The sequence below is a fragment of the Balearica regulorum genome, chromosome 2, assembly GCF_011004875.1.
Source record: "Balearica regulorum gibbericeps isolate bBalReg1 chromosome 2, bBalReg1.pri, whole genome shotgun sequence".
NCBI lineage: Eukaryota > Metazoa > Chordata > Aves > Gruiformes > Gruidae > Balearica > Balearica regulorum.
The window spans coordinates 129,750,420-129,763,982 of NC_046185.1; the positions used below are offsets into that span (position 1 = coordinate 129,750,420).

Below are 13,563 nucleotides of genomic sequence, written 5' to 3' on the forward strand. Positions count from 1 at the left end.
AATAATAACTGTGCTTATTTTGTTATTACTTAGAAATGTGAAATTGCCTGAAGTTTCTTTGCTTTAGTTATTATACACCTTGGCTTACATACATGACTATTTGCAAACTTGTTATTTTGTGTGTCTCTCTCACAGGCAGTTACCGGGCACGAGGAATGTGTGGAAGCATTGCTTCAACATGGTGCTAAGTCCTTATTACGAGACTGTAGGGGGCGAACCCCTATACACTTGTCAGCTGCATGTGGACATATAGGTGTTCTAGGAGCTCTCCTGCAGTCAGCTACATCTGCGGATGCAGTACCTGCAATAGCAGACAATCACGGCTACACATCACTGCATTGGGCCTGCTATAATGGTAAAATACATTCCAGTTAAAATACAGGTCTGAATAGAGTTATTACTACTTAAAAAAGCAACATATAAAGTCTGTTCTCTTTCAGTTTGTATTAGGCAATCTGACAATACGACGGACTTGATATCTTGAGGGGGAATGTATTAACATCTAATACCTATTATGAGGTGTTATTTTTGTACTACATTTTTGTTATAAACTGCTTTCTTAGTTTTGTCCCTCAAGGAGTCGTTCAAGAAATTCAGCATAGTACCTGTGAATAGAGATGTGCCACACAGCCCAAAAATATAACCTTCACAGAGAGTCTAGGGAGGAATGATTTCAGATTAAATCTTTTTTAAAACTTGCTTCAAATCAACCTTGATAGGCATAAGAAGCTAAATTATATTAAAATAATTCAATAAAATTTTTTTTCTTCACTGATACTTTTCTTGGATTTGGGAGTGAGTGAGGCCTTAAAAGGTAGGAAATTAATTCAGCTCTGTGCATTCATTTCTGACATAGTAGAGGTTCTCATGTATTTCACCTCTGAGTCACGCAATAAAGATCAAGAAGTAAGGGTTTAGAGCTTCATTTTAGCAATTACTTTAAAGTGAATAACTAACTAGACTGTCCTCACAGCTGAGGCAACTGGGTAATACACTGATAATTTGAATTAGAATAACATCTCTTTATCACATTCATAAAGCTAAACTCTTACAGCTTGGTCCATTTTCAGAGTAACCACAGTGGCTGAATAAAACAACTGAAATATGCTTGATTTGTAGAATGAAAATTTGACAAGACATGTGAAAATACAGATCTTCAGACATCAGTGAATGTTGAACTAAGGTTCTCTGCATATATATATTGAAGATCAAACAGGTAGTTACAATTGTTAGCTACCTGTACTGCAGCAGGCTATAGAATTTTGAAAATAATAGTATCATGGATTGAACTTTTTAAGCTTTTGTTATGACTACCTACTTGGTTTTTCTTTGGGTTTAGCAAGACAGTGGAACAAAAATAACCCTCAAATAGTGGAGACATTTTCGTGTAGCCTAAGTGGTGAATATACAGAAGAGTTTGAAAAGTGGAGGTGTAAAGAACTAAATTAAGTGTTCTGGATGTTATTCAGACAGCATGAGATCCCTTTTAAATTTCACAGAGGTTTACAGTGTTAAATGTCAGTTTGATTTGCAGGATTCTAAAAATGTCTCAGTTTCTAAATGTAGCCCTATTAAATATAACCACTGTGTCTTCGCAGCTTTCAAATAAAATATTGCTTAATCTAATTTAGATACCTATTTTTTGTTGTAATCCATAAATATACCTTCTTCCTTTTTTTAATACCTAACCTTTACATTTGGTGTAGGTCATGACAGTTGTGTAGAGCTCCTCCTGGAACAAGAAGTTTTCCAGAAAATGGAAGGAAATTCTTTCACTCCGTTGCATTGTGCTGTGTAAGGAAGTGCAAAATTATTCTGCATAGATTTCATTGCTGTATATAACAAAAGATTTATCATTCTGTAAATAACAGCCTCTTTAATTCCTTATAGGATAAATGATAATGAAGGTGCTGCAGAAATGTTAATTGATACGCTAGGTGCTGGTATTGTAAATTCAACAGATTCAAAAGGAAGGTAAGAGTGTAAATGCACAGTGGAAGAATGCTTGTAATGTAATAGTGAGAAAGGCTCTGTTAAATTCTATAATCATTTGGGGTTTTTGTTTTTGCTACTTAGGTTAATTCCTCCTTCCCTCTGTTTGTATTCTTTGCAGATTCTTTTCTTTTATTCTGTACTAGAAATAAATTTTAAATTTTAAAAAATCCTGTTCTGATTCAATGAACTTGAATTGACTTTTCATTAGATAGGCAAATTTGAGCATGTTTTAACTTGTTTCACTTTGTGGGTAGTATTTTATGCGTATTTTATTTTTTCTGAATCAAATTGTATCTCTATTGTAAACCACATAGGGGGAATTATTTGAAACTTGGAGATTACTTTTTACAGGCAGCAGTCACAGCTCCAGCAAAGGATCACAACTCCCACTGATTTCAAAGGATCAGTGGGAGGGACTGCCCAGTGTTTTGTAGCCTCAGGATCACAGTCAGGATGCTCCTTTGAATGAAGTAGAAAGCATAGCTGAACATGGCCGTATTGTCTTTTGATCTGTTGTAGAACTCCTCTTCATGCAGCAGCTTTTACAGATCACGTTGAGTGTCTACAGCTTCTGCTCAGTCACAATGCTCAAGTAAATGCTATAGATTCTTCGGGGAAAACACCTTTAATGATGGCTGCAGAAAATGGACAGACGAATACAGTTGGTAAAAAAAAAGCTTTATCTATTTCTGCTCTTTGTTAATCTTACTATGGGTAAAGTTGCCTTATAGTTAATGTTCTTGTGGATATATTTTATCAAAATTACCTTTTCATTTTGCCATTAAGGCTTTAAGAAATATGCCTTTAGTTAATACAACTCTTTATTTCCCCAGAGGTGCTGGTTAGCAGTGCTAAAGCTGATCTGACTTTGCAAGACAGTTCTAAGAACACAGCACTCCATTTGGCTTGCAGCAAGGTGTGTGCGTAGTCTGACTTATCCGTGCTGAGCTTCATGTTGCCAAGCACTGTTTGCAAATAGTAACTTGTTACTTTGAAAACGCATTCAAAGCAATTTTTGAAGAGTATTTGTTAGATGACAGATGTTTGTTCTGTATTAAGGGTCATGAAACTAGTGCCTTGTTAATACTGGAGAAGATTACGGATAGAAACCTCATCAATGCCACCAATGCAGCCTTGCAAACGTACGTATCAGCAGTGAGTGTGTTTTATAGGTGAGGTTTTGGTGTGTATCTGGCTCTTAGAGGAATATTTTTCAGATTTTTTTTTTTCCAGATTGGTCGAATTTTAATTGCTTAATAGGTACTAAGAGTTGAAATGACTTGAAGTGAAATGGTGTTTTGCTCATATTTAAAGTTCTAGTTTAGGATTCAGGGAATCCTGTTTGGAATTACTGCAATCCACTGAGATTACCTATAAACCAATATTTTTCTGTTTTATAAATTATCTAATTTTTCAATTAAAATTCACTTCAGTTAACAACTCATTCGAGGCAAACTAAGACTCGCTCTTCACAGCTAGCTAATTTAAAAAAAAAAAAAAGCCCTAAGTGAAGTATGCTTTTATTCTTTAGCATGCTTTCTGTTAGCAAAAGACACCTATTCCTACTAGGGGACGAAAAACTATTTTCTGTTAAATATTATGGAGAATGCAGTATTCTTAATGCTTCCTGAAGATCTTCTCTGAAGTAGAACTAAGCCTATTTTGTAAGCCCAGTCGTAAGGAAAACTTAAAAATGTAGTGTTATGTCATACTGGGGAATATATATCAGGATGGGCTATCAAAATTACTCTTCTGCATTTTTGTTTCTTTCAAAGAATGCGTTTGTGTTATAGGCAGTATTTGACACTTGATTCGTAGCTGTTAGACTGCTTTAATAATGCTATCACAGACCAATTATTAAAAAAAAAAAAACCCACACAAAAAAAACCCCAAAACCAAACAAACAAAAAAACCCCAGAAGTTGTAAGCAACTCCTGTATTTCTCTGGCCTTCCATCCCGTCTGGAATCTGTCATGTTCAAACTCCTACAGTTCTTCCAACTATTCCCAGAGATCTGCTTGAACTAAGGAGTTCAGATAGTAATACTTCTTCCTCTGCTCTTGCTGCTGATGGTGGTGCACCTCAGGCAGCATGAAATAACTAGAAAGCAGGAAAGGGATTGATTGCCTCATTTCTGGCTTGAAGCGAGGATGTCTTGACAGAAGGAAAAGTAAAAATGAGATGGGAACAGCAGTGGGAAAGTATGCTACCACAGGCTCATGTAATTCCACCCACATGCCTTGGCTCATATAGTCTGATTGCGAAAAAAATGGGGAAAAATAGGTACCTATTCGCACCTCCATGAAATGTTTATATAAATTGCAAGATTTTAACAGTTGTTTAAAATATTACTGGTTCAGCAAATGTTTTTTAATAACTAAACTGACTTTCTAAACAGCTTAAGCAATGTCCTACTTTGTGGCAAGATAAGCATTAAAAATTTTGGCCTCTATATTAAAATTATGTTAGTTACTTTTTTCAGTATATCTGTGGTGTGCAGTAGCTCTTGAATTTTAATACTTTAATATAAGCACCATGGATACAGCTGCTCCTATTTGTATCTTTTGCATTTCTGGTCTTGAAGTAAGGTACTTGTTTCCAAATCAAAGTATAGTTCACAGTTAATTCAAAGAATTTTAAGAATCTCAAAATGAATGAAGAGCAATATAAAGCAGAAGGGAAGTAAGCTGATTATTCTGTTTCCTGCTGGGTGGTGGTAGGGTTTTATGTAAGCCAGTGGGAAACAATCTTGAAAACTAGTTGCATTTGAAAAAGATATAATTAGAATATTTGAGGTAAAGCTACATTTTCCCTGATAGATCAAGTCACTGCCAAACAGGGTAATGGTTAATAGTTTGAAGTTTTGAAAAGTAATCTGCTTTTCTTGCTTCGTGCATTATACTATAAAATAATTTTATCTCTAGTCACAACGGAATATAGTGCTTTCTAAAAGGCAGATTTTTTAAATGTTTCTGCATCTCTTATGAGCATTTACATGCAATAAAATATGACTCCCATACTAATGGTTATTGCCAGTGATAGGCCGTAACTCTCAGATGTGGTATCTGTTACAACAGTTCAGTGTTTATCAACAGTAGGGTACTAGATGTTTTAACTTTTTAATGGGATGAAGTTCATAAGCAGGCAAGTCTTTCCCAGTAGCTACTTCCTTGCTGTGTGGTGCCATAAAAAGAAGAAAGTGCACAATTATTGTTGTACAGATTCTTTGCAATAAGAAAAGAGATTTTATGTTTTTCCCATCTTGGTTATTATATCTACAGTATTTATATAATTTGTAAATAATAACATACAAGTATAAATACTTTAATAATCATTTAACTAGATGCAAGCTACCTCTCTTAATATCTTGTTCTAAGGTTTATATTTGAGTTTGCTTGTCTTCACAGACCTCTGCATGTTGCTGCTCGGAATGGACTAACGGTTGTAGTTCAAGAGCTTTTAGGGAAGGGAGCAAGTGTACTTGCTGTAGATGAAAATGGTAAGAAAAATTTAACTTTGTTTTCCCTTAAGGAACTGTGGTTTTAAACTCAGCTCACTGAAAAGCAATAACCCTTTGGAAATGTCATACGAGCCTTGCAGTAGGTTCCCCCCATTGAAAAAAATGTGCTGGTGATGGGACATTTTAGCCAAGCAGCGGAAGTGTAAGGAGAGTGAAAACTTTCTGAACAAGGCAGGTTATGGCATAGAAATGTTTGGTTTGCATTTTTAGTTTTATAATGAATACTCTATAAATACACTAGCTTTGGCATACTGAAAACGGTCAGAAAAATATAATGCTCAAAGTAAAATATAACTTTCAGCTGTTAAGAAGCTGGATTGAATTGCTATTTATTTTGTCATGGTAGGTATATTGGTGTTAGCATTTAAAAGCAAGTATGAATTACAGATCTCAGTTACTGGTCTCAAGCTTCTGGCTCTTTTGAGTTTTTTTGGCACATAGAAGTAAGAAAAAGTAACTGCATTGTCACAGAGAATAAATCCTATACCTTCTAAGAGCAAAAGAAAATTGATCTACTGTCTTTGTATTTGCGTATTTTCATGTAAGACATTTGCGGTCCTCTGAAGCTGTGCTTTTAAAAGTGTAAGAGCTCCTGCTCTTACACTGTACCCCAACATATCTTAAATGAAAATAGTAGCTGGGGTTTGCTTTTTGGGTTTTGGGTTGGTTTGGGTTTTTTTTCCCCAGAAGTGATGGGCCTAATTAATAGTTCTAATTGTATTTCCAGTTTGAAAGTTTTTCCTCTCTTGATGTTTACTGTGACTTTCTCTCTGTTTCTCAATTACATTGCTTAAAGTGACACGGGTGATTTAAAGATCATTCCTTGCCTAAAATAGGGGACAGAGGTAACTGCTAAATGAAACTCCCTAAAATGAGAAGATTGGAAAGCGTATCTTTTTGATTTCTGTTTCTCATCACAAGTATGCTAACTGGAGATGTCTGTATTTTTGTGGGCTTTTCATGTGCAGCCAGCCCGTCCCTTGTTAGGGTGGAGCTTTGACACAACAGAGAAAAACATCACCTCCATAGAAGTCGCAGTTCTCTGGCAGCCTGACGATCTAACTGCAGCATGTTAAAACTTCTTTTTAATTCTGCCTATATTTCAGATCTTAAAGTAACTCTGAGCACTACCTCATCTTGTTCCTCACTGTGGTTCTTTTCTTTCTAATAGCAATTGCTTTGTTTGTAACATTTTAAGCAGCCTTGAGAATTTCATAATGAATTATTTTTGTTGGATGAATGTGCCCTTTTAAAAGTACACTACATGCAAAGTGATGAATGCTTTGAGTTAAGAGAGTGCAATGGAAACTTTCAGGGGACTTATCAATCTATTTCACTTGTCACTGTAATTTTTTTCTTAATTCTTAGAAGTATTAGTATGTCAGCAGGCTTGTTAAACCTGTTGCAAAAGTTGTCTTGATTTCCACAGTGTACCTTTTATATTAAATGGAAAAGCTGGCAGTAGTGATAGCCAGATTCTGCTTTAGGTCTGCTTGTCTTTGATTTTAGCATCTACTGCTAGAGTCTAAGTGTTTCTAAAGAAAAAAAACAAATTACATACATTAATTCTAATAAAAATATAGGAGAAACTTCAATTTTTACTTTATTAAAAAGGCTTTAAAGAGTATGATTCATACATTTTGGGGGTGAAAGGTATCTGTTTAGCAAAGCAGACTGGAGAAATAGGCGCTGGACTATTTTGCATCACAACACTGACATTCTCTTACTTCAGCATAGTTCAGGTAAGTTCAGTGATCTGCCACGCAAGCTTGGCATTTCAGATAGAATTAGATGAAATTGGAGGTAAAGTTTTAGTGTTTTACATGGAAGCGTGTCTTGATATATGGCGCATGCAACCAACAGAACCTCAGCTGTTATAGAGTGGTCATCCACTTTTTGTCTTTGAAGTTGTCCTTTTCTGTAAAGGCTGCATTGACTTTTTTTTCAAGCAGTCTCTGTATCTGTGTAAAACTGCTTAATAGTCCTCTGCTGCTGTATCTGGGCTACAGATAATTATTGAAAAACATCAGCTTTGAAAAAAAACCAACATTACTCCAATTATCTGCATTTCAGTTTATAAATAGTTTATAAGATATTTAAATTTCAATTTATCTATCTAAATATCTAAGATAAGACATTCAGACTTGAATTCATACTCCTTTTGTTATAGACCATCTCTTAATGTGGTAAGATCACTTTTTGAGATGTTTAAGAACTAATGTCTTTGGGGAAAAATGTAATCCTCTTGGATCTTAAAAGATTAAATGCAACTGAAACAGCAAGTTAACTGTCTGGTATACTTCCCAAAAGCAGTCATGTTGAGGGTTCATTCTCAGTTCTGGATCAGTTCTCACTCAAACCTTTCAGTTCTTTTCCTATTTTTCTACACCTGTCAGGATGAAACTTTGCCATCACACACATCTACAAAAATTCTGGTTTTTATTTGTTGTGTAATGTGCCACCACAGTAGTGAGAGGAGGCATTCTCTAACTCCAGAAACTAAGGCACCATGGAGGTTTCTCTTATTTTCTAGATTCACCATTACAGTGATCATTGGCCTTTCACACTTTTTTTTTTTAAAAAAAAAAAAGGGAATAATTTTTTTTGTCTAGTTCTTTTCCAAGGCTTGCTTTACTCATTTTCTAGTTTATTTTGGAGATCCCCAGTTTTCTGGAAGGAATTTTTCTTTTAAATGCTTACAAGATGACTCATGCCTCAGATGATTTTCTTCTCTTTCCCAAGTGTAAGACTCCATTTAGTTTATCTTGAGAACTGTCTTTGCGCTGACCGCATTAATAACCCTCTGATTTTCCTGTAGGCGCCTTTATGGAAACTTCCAAGGCCCAGGGAGGGAGCAGCTCTGCATTTGGGCCGGGGGGGAGCCCTGCTCTTAAGGCAGTGTCCGTCACCCAGCCTCTGTTTTCTGTTGTACAGGGAAACTGCTTCACCTCACTCTGCTTCTATTGCCCCATTTACAAATGAAGATAGCAATTTTGGTGGTGGTGGTGGTGTGTGAAGGTTTATGCAGATACAAGTACAGATTATGAGTAAGAGTATTTCAGCAGAGTCGGTACAACATCTTCTTCAAAGAAATTTAAAGTATTTGTATCTATTGCTGCCCTGACATATGAATGATCACTTTGCAGTTAAGGGACGTAAAAAGATAATTTGTTCTTATAACTTCAAAATAATATAGACAAAAATAAAGTGGTGGAGGACACAGATGTCAGTCTTTTGTGGTGCAAGCAGTTACTTCATCTTACTATGTCTAAGGCAAGAATAAAACTGTGGTATTTCATTCCTACTTAGGAAAGCCAGGAGCTTAAGACCTACAAGCTAGTATTAGCATAAACACTGGTTTTAAAGAACTTTTAACAGAAGTAATCTGTTTAATCTTTACGTTGGCCTTTATTTTTATTTTTTTTATGATGAACTGTGATACTCTGTTCCAGAAGGAACATAAGTATGGGTGTTCAAGATCTTAGCAAGAAGCAATCTTTAAAAAAAAGGAGAGGGGAAAAAAAACCCCAAAAAACCTAAAAAGGCACCTGGTGACTGCTTGTTTCTATTCTTTGAACGTCTATCAAATCACATTAGTGAAAGGAATGGCATTGAATATGGCCAGCTTGAATAAATTTATTTTGTGTGTTGTTTTACCTTCATATGATCTCCAGCAACAGTAGACATTAAATTGCGTGCGTTTGGGTATCAATTCTGAGCCTTCTGTTCTGCCCTACATGCCTGCAATGCTGTCTTCATCCGAGCGTAGCAAGCTCTGGCCCTTCCTTCTGAATCCTCTCAAAATATATCTCTTCTGCAGACTGTCACTGTTAACTCTGAGCTGTTTCAGTGCTGCGATACCTTACTAACAGTGAAAACATCTGCTGCGCTGCGCTTCTGTACGGCCCTATCGCATGGTCAGCTGGTGCGTTTTGTGCTCGGATTGTCTGTGTGTTTCCTTGGATTGTATGCCCCTTTGGGCAGGGACTTGTCTTATTCTCTTCCAAGCATCAAGCATAAGGTCTGTCCTGAGCAAATAATAGTTCGACTGCAAGATTGTTCCTTGCTTGCTGTTTTCTTAAGTTCCTGCTACATTTTCCATAATACGACTACTTGTTTAAAACATTGTGCAATTGTACAACACAATAACTGCTCCTGAGCTCTTCTACAATAAAGATGATTCCTTAGTAGTTGAAACGCCTGCTGGTAGAGTGGGCATTGCCTCATTTTCCGTGCCTTCCTAAGGTCTGGATAGAACTCCATCGTGCGGTTTGCTTTAAAGCCATCTATTATTTAAAATTACGTGTGTGCTTTTTACCTGGATGTTGTACACCTTTAAGTTGTGGACTGGGGGTAGTTCAGGACTTCAGACTCCCAAATGTACCTGAACGTGAGTCTTCCTGTTCAGCTCATTGTGGGTGTACCTGTCACATGCAGCGAGAGATACTGCGAAGGTGCTACAAGGTGATCCAGCCACCGCTTCTGTGGGGAGCCAGGTGGAGGGGGCTTAGGTTGGTCTTGGCAGCAGAACTGGCTGTTCTCTGTGGTTGTACTTACACGACTGCCATGCTTCTAGAGCCGCTGTTGTCACCACCAATTGCAGTGCCTCGGTGTTGTGGATGTACCCCAAGACCTGTGCCAAAACTTATTCTCAGGTGCCTTTGCTGAATGATTAAGGCCAAAACCTGAGAGGGGAGCTATGCATGGATCTCCACTGAGGAGAATCTGAAGCATTTTTCTTGACATTTAGTGAGTAGAGGCAAGTACGTAGGGAAGGGGGAAGCTGCAAAAGGAGAAATGTTAGAGGATTATTACAGCTGCAGTTACCCAGAAGGGATTTCACAGCTACGTGACCTGACTGCAAATCATTCCACAGCTCAAGACCTCCTGCATTTGGAGGTTGTCACAGTTGTGTTGCCTGGCAGGAGGGGTTTGGCCGGAGCAGTTGGGCAACCAAGAGGCGTAGTTTCTCTCTGCGAGCCCTAGCCTACTAATCAGCTGGCGTTTCCTCAAACTTCCACGGATTTCTTAATCGGTATCCCTCAAATAACAGTTAGACATTGGCTTTATAGTTAATATTACTGTACATTGTAGTAAAGTATAGTTTGATTGAAATTGCGTACGCTGCCTTTACAATTAACTGGCCCCAATGCTTTTGCCAGCTTGTTGTTGAGATAGGATGGTCTTACTAAAATGACTGTCTGTGATGAACAGCTACATGGAAACTTCTGGATGAAGCAACGTTTAACATGTTGGGCTGTAGTTTCTGCGGTGGCTCTCTAGCGAATGCCTTCACCTGTCACTGTTGGCTGCCATCAGTTGTCTCTCCTCAGCCAGGTGACTTCCTCACCATTTTCAAAGCCAAGCTTTTCTCGCTGGCCTAGACTGTCTCTGACTGTGTTTAACGAAACTATTACATCTCTGTTCCAAAGCCCACTGACTTCTGGGTTGGTTTTGTAACTGAAAGTTAAAAAATTCTAATTGATAATGTATTTAATTGAATGGTTTGGGGGTTTGGGTTTTTTTTTTAAACAGTGCAGAACTAAGCAATATAAAATACTTCTGCAGCTGAAAGATGACATGATCTTGGAGAAAGGTTTACGTTGTCTTTATTTTAAATTAAGGTTTTGTTTTTCCCTTGACTTTCTAGGTTACACACCAGCTTTGGCCTGTGCGCCCAACAAGGACGTGGCTGATTGCCTAGCTCTCATTCTGGCCACGATGATGCCCGTTTCGTCGAGCAGCACGTTACCTTCCCTTACATTCAATGCCATTAATCATTACACCAACACCTCAAAAACTGTCACCTTCGATTCCTTGCCAATCATGAGGAGTGACCATAGCTCCTACTGTACTTTCAACAACATTGGCAGGGAAGGTGGCTACCCGTATACAGAAGAAGACGAACTCAATGACTCAGATTCTGAGACCTATTAGAAGTTACGTTTTGTAGGTCTGAAGTGAACCCTCATGCTGGAAGGTCAGACTTGTGCTTTTGAAAAAAAAGCTATCAGTGTTTGAATACAAAAAGAGGACAGACCTTTGAGAAGATGTTTTTTATTGTGGTTGCATATAAAAAAATCTGTGAGACTCTAGGAGGATTTTTAAGAGCATATTTTGCAGAAGAAACATAAATTCTTGAATAAGTACTTGGAATCCATGGCAAAAAAAAAAAAAATAAAGAATGTCAAAACTTTTATTTAACTGTATTCTACCATTCTGGTTTTGGTGCCAGAAGTAATTTCTGCAGACAGGGCACCCTACTTGATGTAAATGAACAACACTATTGTACAACACAAAGGATGCTAGATTTAAATATTATCAATAAAATGAAAACCATTTTGAAGGCAATAAATGAGTTTGGTACAGTAGGCATTGTTTGTGCTGCAAATTGCCAAAGGACCAAATAACTTAAAGATTTTTTTTTTTTTAATTAAATATGTTTTTGTGAAAACTGGAATAGGTTATTTGAGAAGTCATTTCAACCAAACCTTAATTACTTCTGGAAAAGAAGCTTAGATTTGGTTTTAAATGTTGATTTATTTTTTTTAATCATCTTGAAAGCCTTCTGACACTATTAAATGTACCATGAAAGAAAGCAGATGTACTTTTAAGTTTTGTTTTCTTTTTCTTTTAGGTGAAATGAAAACAAACTTGTCATACTTTTATAATACTAAAATTAAACCAGCTAACAAGGTGAAGTCAGGGTGAAAAATGTACAGTGTAATAAAGGGAAGGGGTGGGAGATGTGGGAGGGAAGCAGTAATTGTTGCACAGTTTTAGAGTTTTTAACTTTTGGGTTTTGGATTGAGATTTTTTTAATTTAAAAATACACAAGTAACTTGGAAACTATGAAACTGCATAAAAAAAATTGAAATGTCTTGATAACCCTGTTGTGACTGAGAGTTCTTTTCAATAATTTGTCCACTTCCTTACATCATAAATTTGTATGTAAGATTAAAACTGTCTATCCCTATCACTTTTTAAAAAAATAAATCCTGGAGTTACAAGGGGGGGGGGGGGGGGGGGGGGAATTTAAAAGTATATTTCCCTATTAGAGAAAAAAAGTACAGTGTCTGGTCTGTGGGAAGAGCTGTGTATCTTTGTTGTGCTCCATTTAGAAAATAAACAGCAGAAACAGGTCCCTGTAATGTAGTTCAGACTTGCCCGAAAATTTTTTTTATTATTATTTATAACAGACTACTGTGGGTTTTTTAATTGCCTGAAGAATGAAAAACTGACATAAGCTAGCTGAAATTTTGTCTGTTAAATATGAATATTTACTTTATTTGGCTCTGCTTTAACTATAACTGTTACTTTTCAAGTGAATTTGTTTATGTACATGCAAGGAATCCTTGCATGTCCTGGTAAAGTACAAATAAATTACTACAAACTGATTCCAATTTCCTTTTTATCCTTTTTGTGTTGTGAAACTGGAGATCTTTATGATATTGTAAATTATCAGCTGGTTTTCTGAACATAGTGTGGAAACACGGGACAATATTTTGATCTATTTGATAATTTTGTGAGGTTTTTGAAGAATTAATGAGCATGTACATAGAAATAGTGACTGCTTGAATACTGTATTTACCTGCACTCTCAGTACTTCAAGATTCCTGTATATTTTATGGAGTATAATAAAACCCAAATGTGAGTTCTACTAATGAATAATGTATTTGTATCTACTAAGCATTAATAACAATGTCTCCTTTGTTGAACTCTTAGAATTTATACAATCTATTTCACAAAGGCTTTGCCAGCATTTTAATTCTAAAGTGAAGGTGAGCTATTTAATGTAATTTAAAATGTTAAATTACTTGATTGTTCCTTTTAAATATTACTTTGTTAGCCATTTGTGCCCGCATTGTTTATATATTTATGTTTGTCTATGAGCAGAATTAGATGACTTCAGGGAGATGGTGATTTCTGTATTTTCTTCCCTCTGACTCTTTGAAAGCCCAGGGCTGTGTGGGAGTGATGTACGTGCCCCAGCTGAGCGTGCAGGCAGTGCTCAAAAGATCCGTACCAGCCTGTCTCAAGATTAACTG

The 13,563-nt window shown here is 36.6% G+C and overlaps 1 protein-coding gene across 3 annotated transcripts in view; it reads left to right on the forward strand.

Moving 5' to 3' along the window:
• ANKRD28 (ankyrin repeat domain 28) overlaps positions 1-12,918 on the forward strand; it is a 124,856-nt gene extending 111,938 nt beyond the window's left edge. For all 3 annotated transcript variants that reach the window (XM_075745880.1, XM_075745881.1, XM_010309689.2), the window contains 8 exons: positions 136-355; positions 1,707-1,794; positions 1,891-1,974; positions 2,515-2,660; positions 2,829-2,911; positions 3,055-3,137; positions 5,403-5,494; positions 11,166-12,918. In XM_075745880.1, coding sequence (XP_075601995.1) covers positions 136-355; positions 1,707-1,794; positions 1,891-1,974; positions 2,515-2,660; positions 2,829-2,911; positions 3,055-3,137; positions 5,403-5,494; positions 11,166-11,452 — 1,083 coding nt within the window. In that variant the 3' untranslated portion in view covers positions 11,453-12,918. The remainder of the gene's footprint in view (positions 1-135; positions 356-1,706; positions 1,795-1,890; positions 1,975-2,514; positions 2,661-2,828; positions 2,912-3,054; positions 3,138-5,402; positions 5,495-11,165) is intronic.
• Positions 12,919-13,563: the final 645 nt, after the last annotated feature.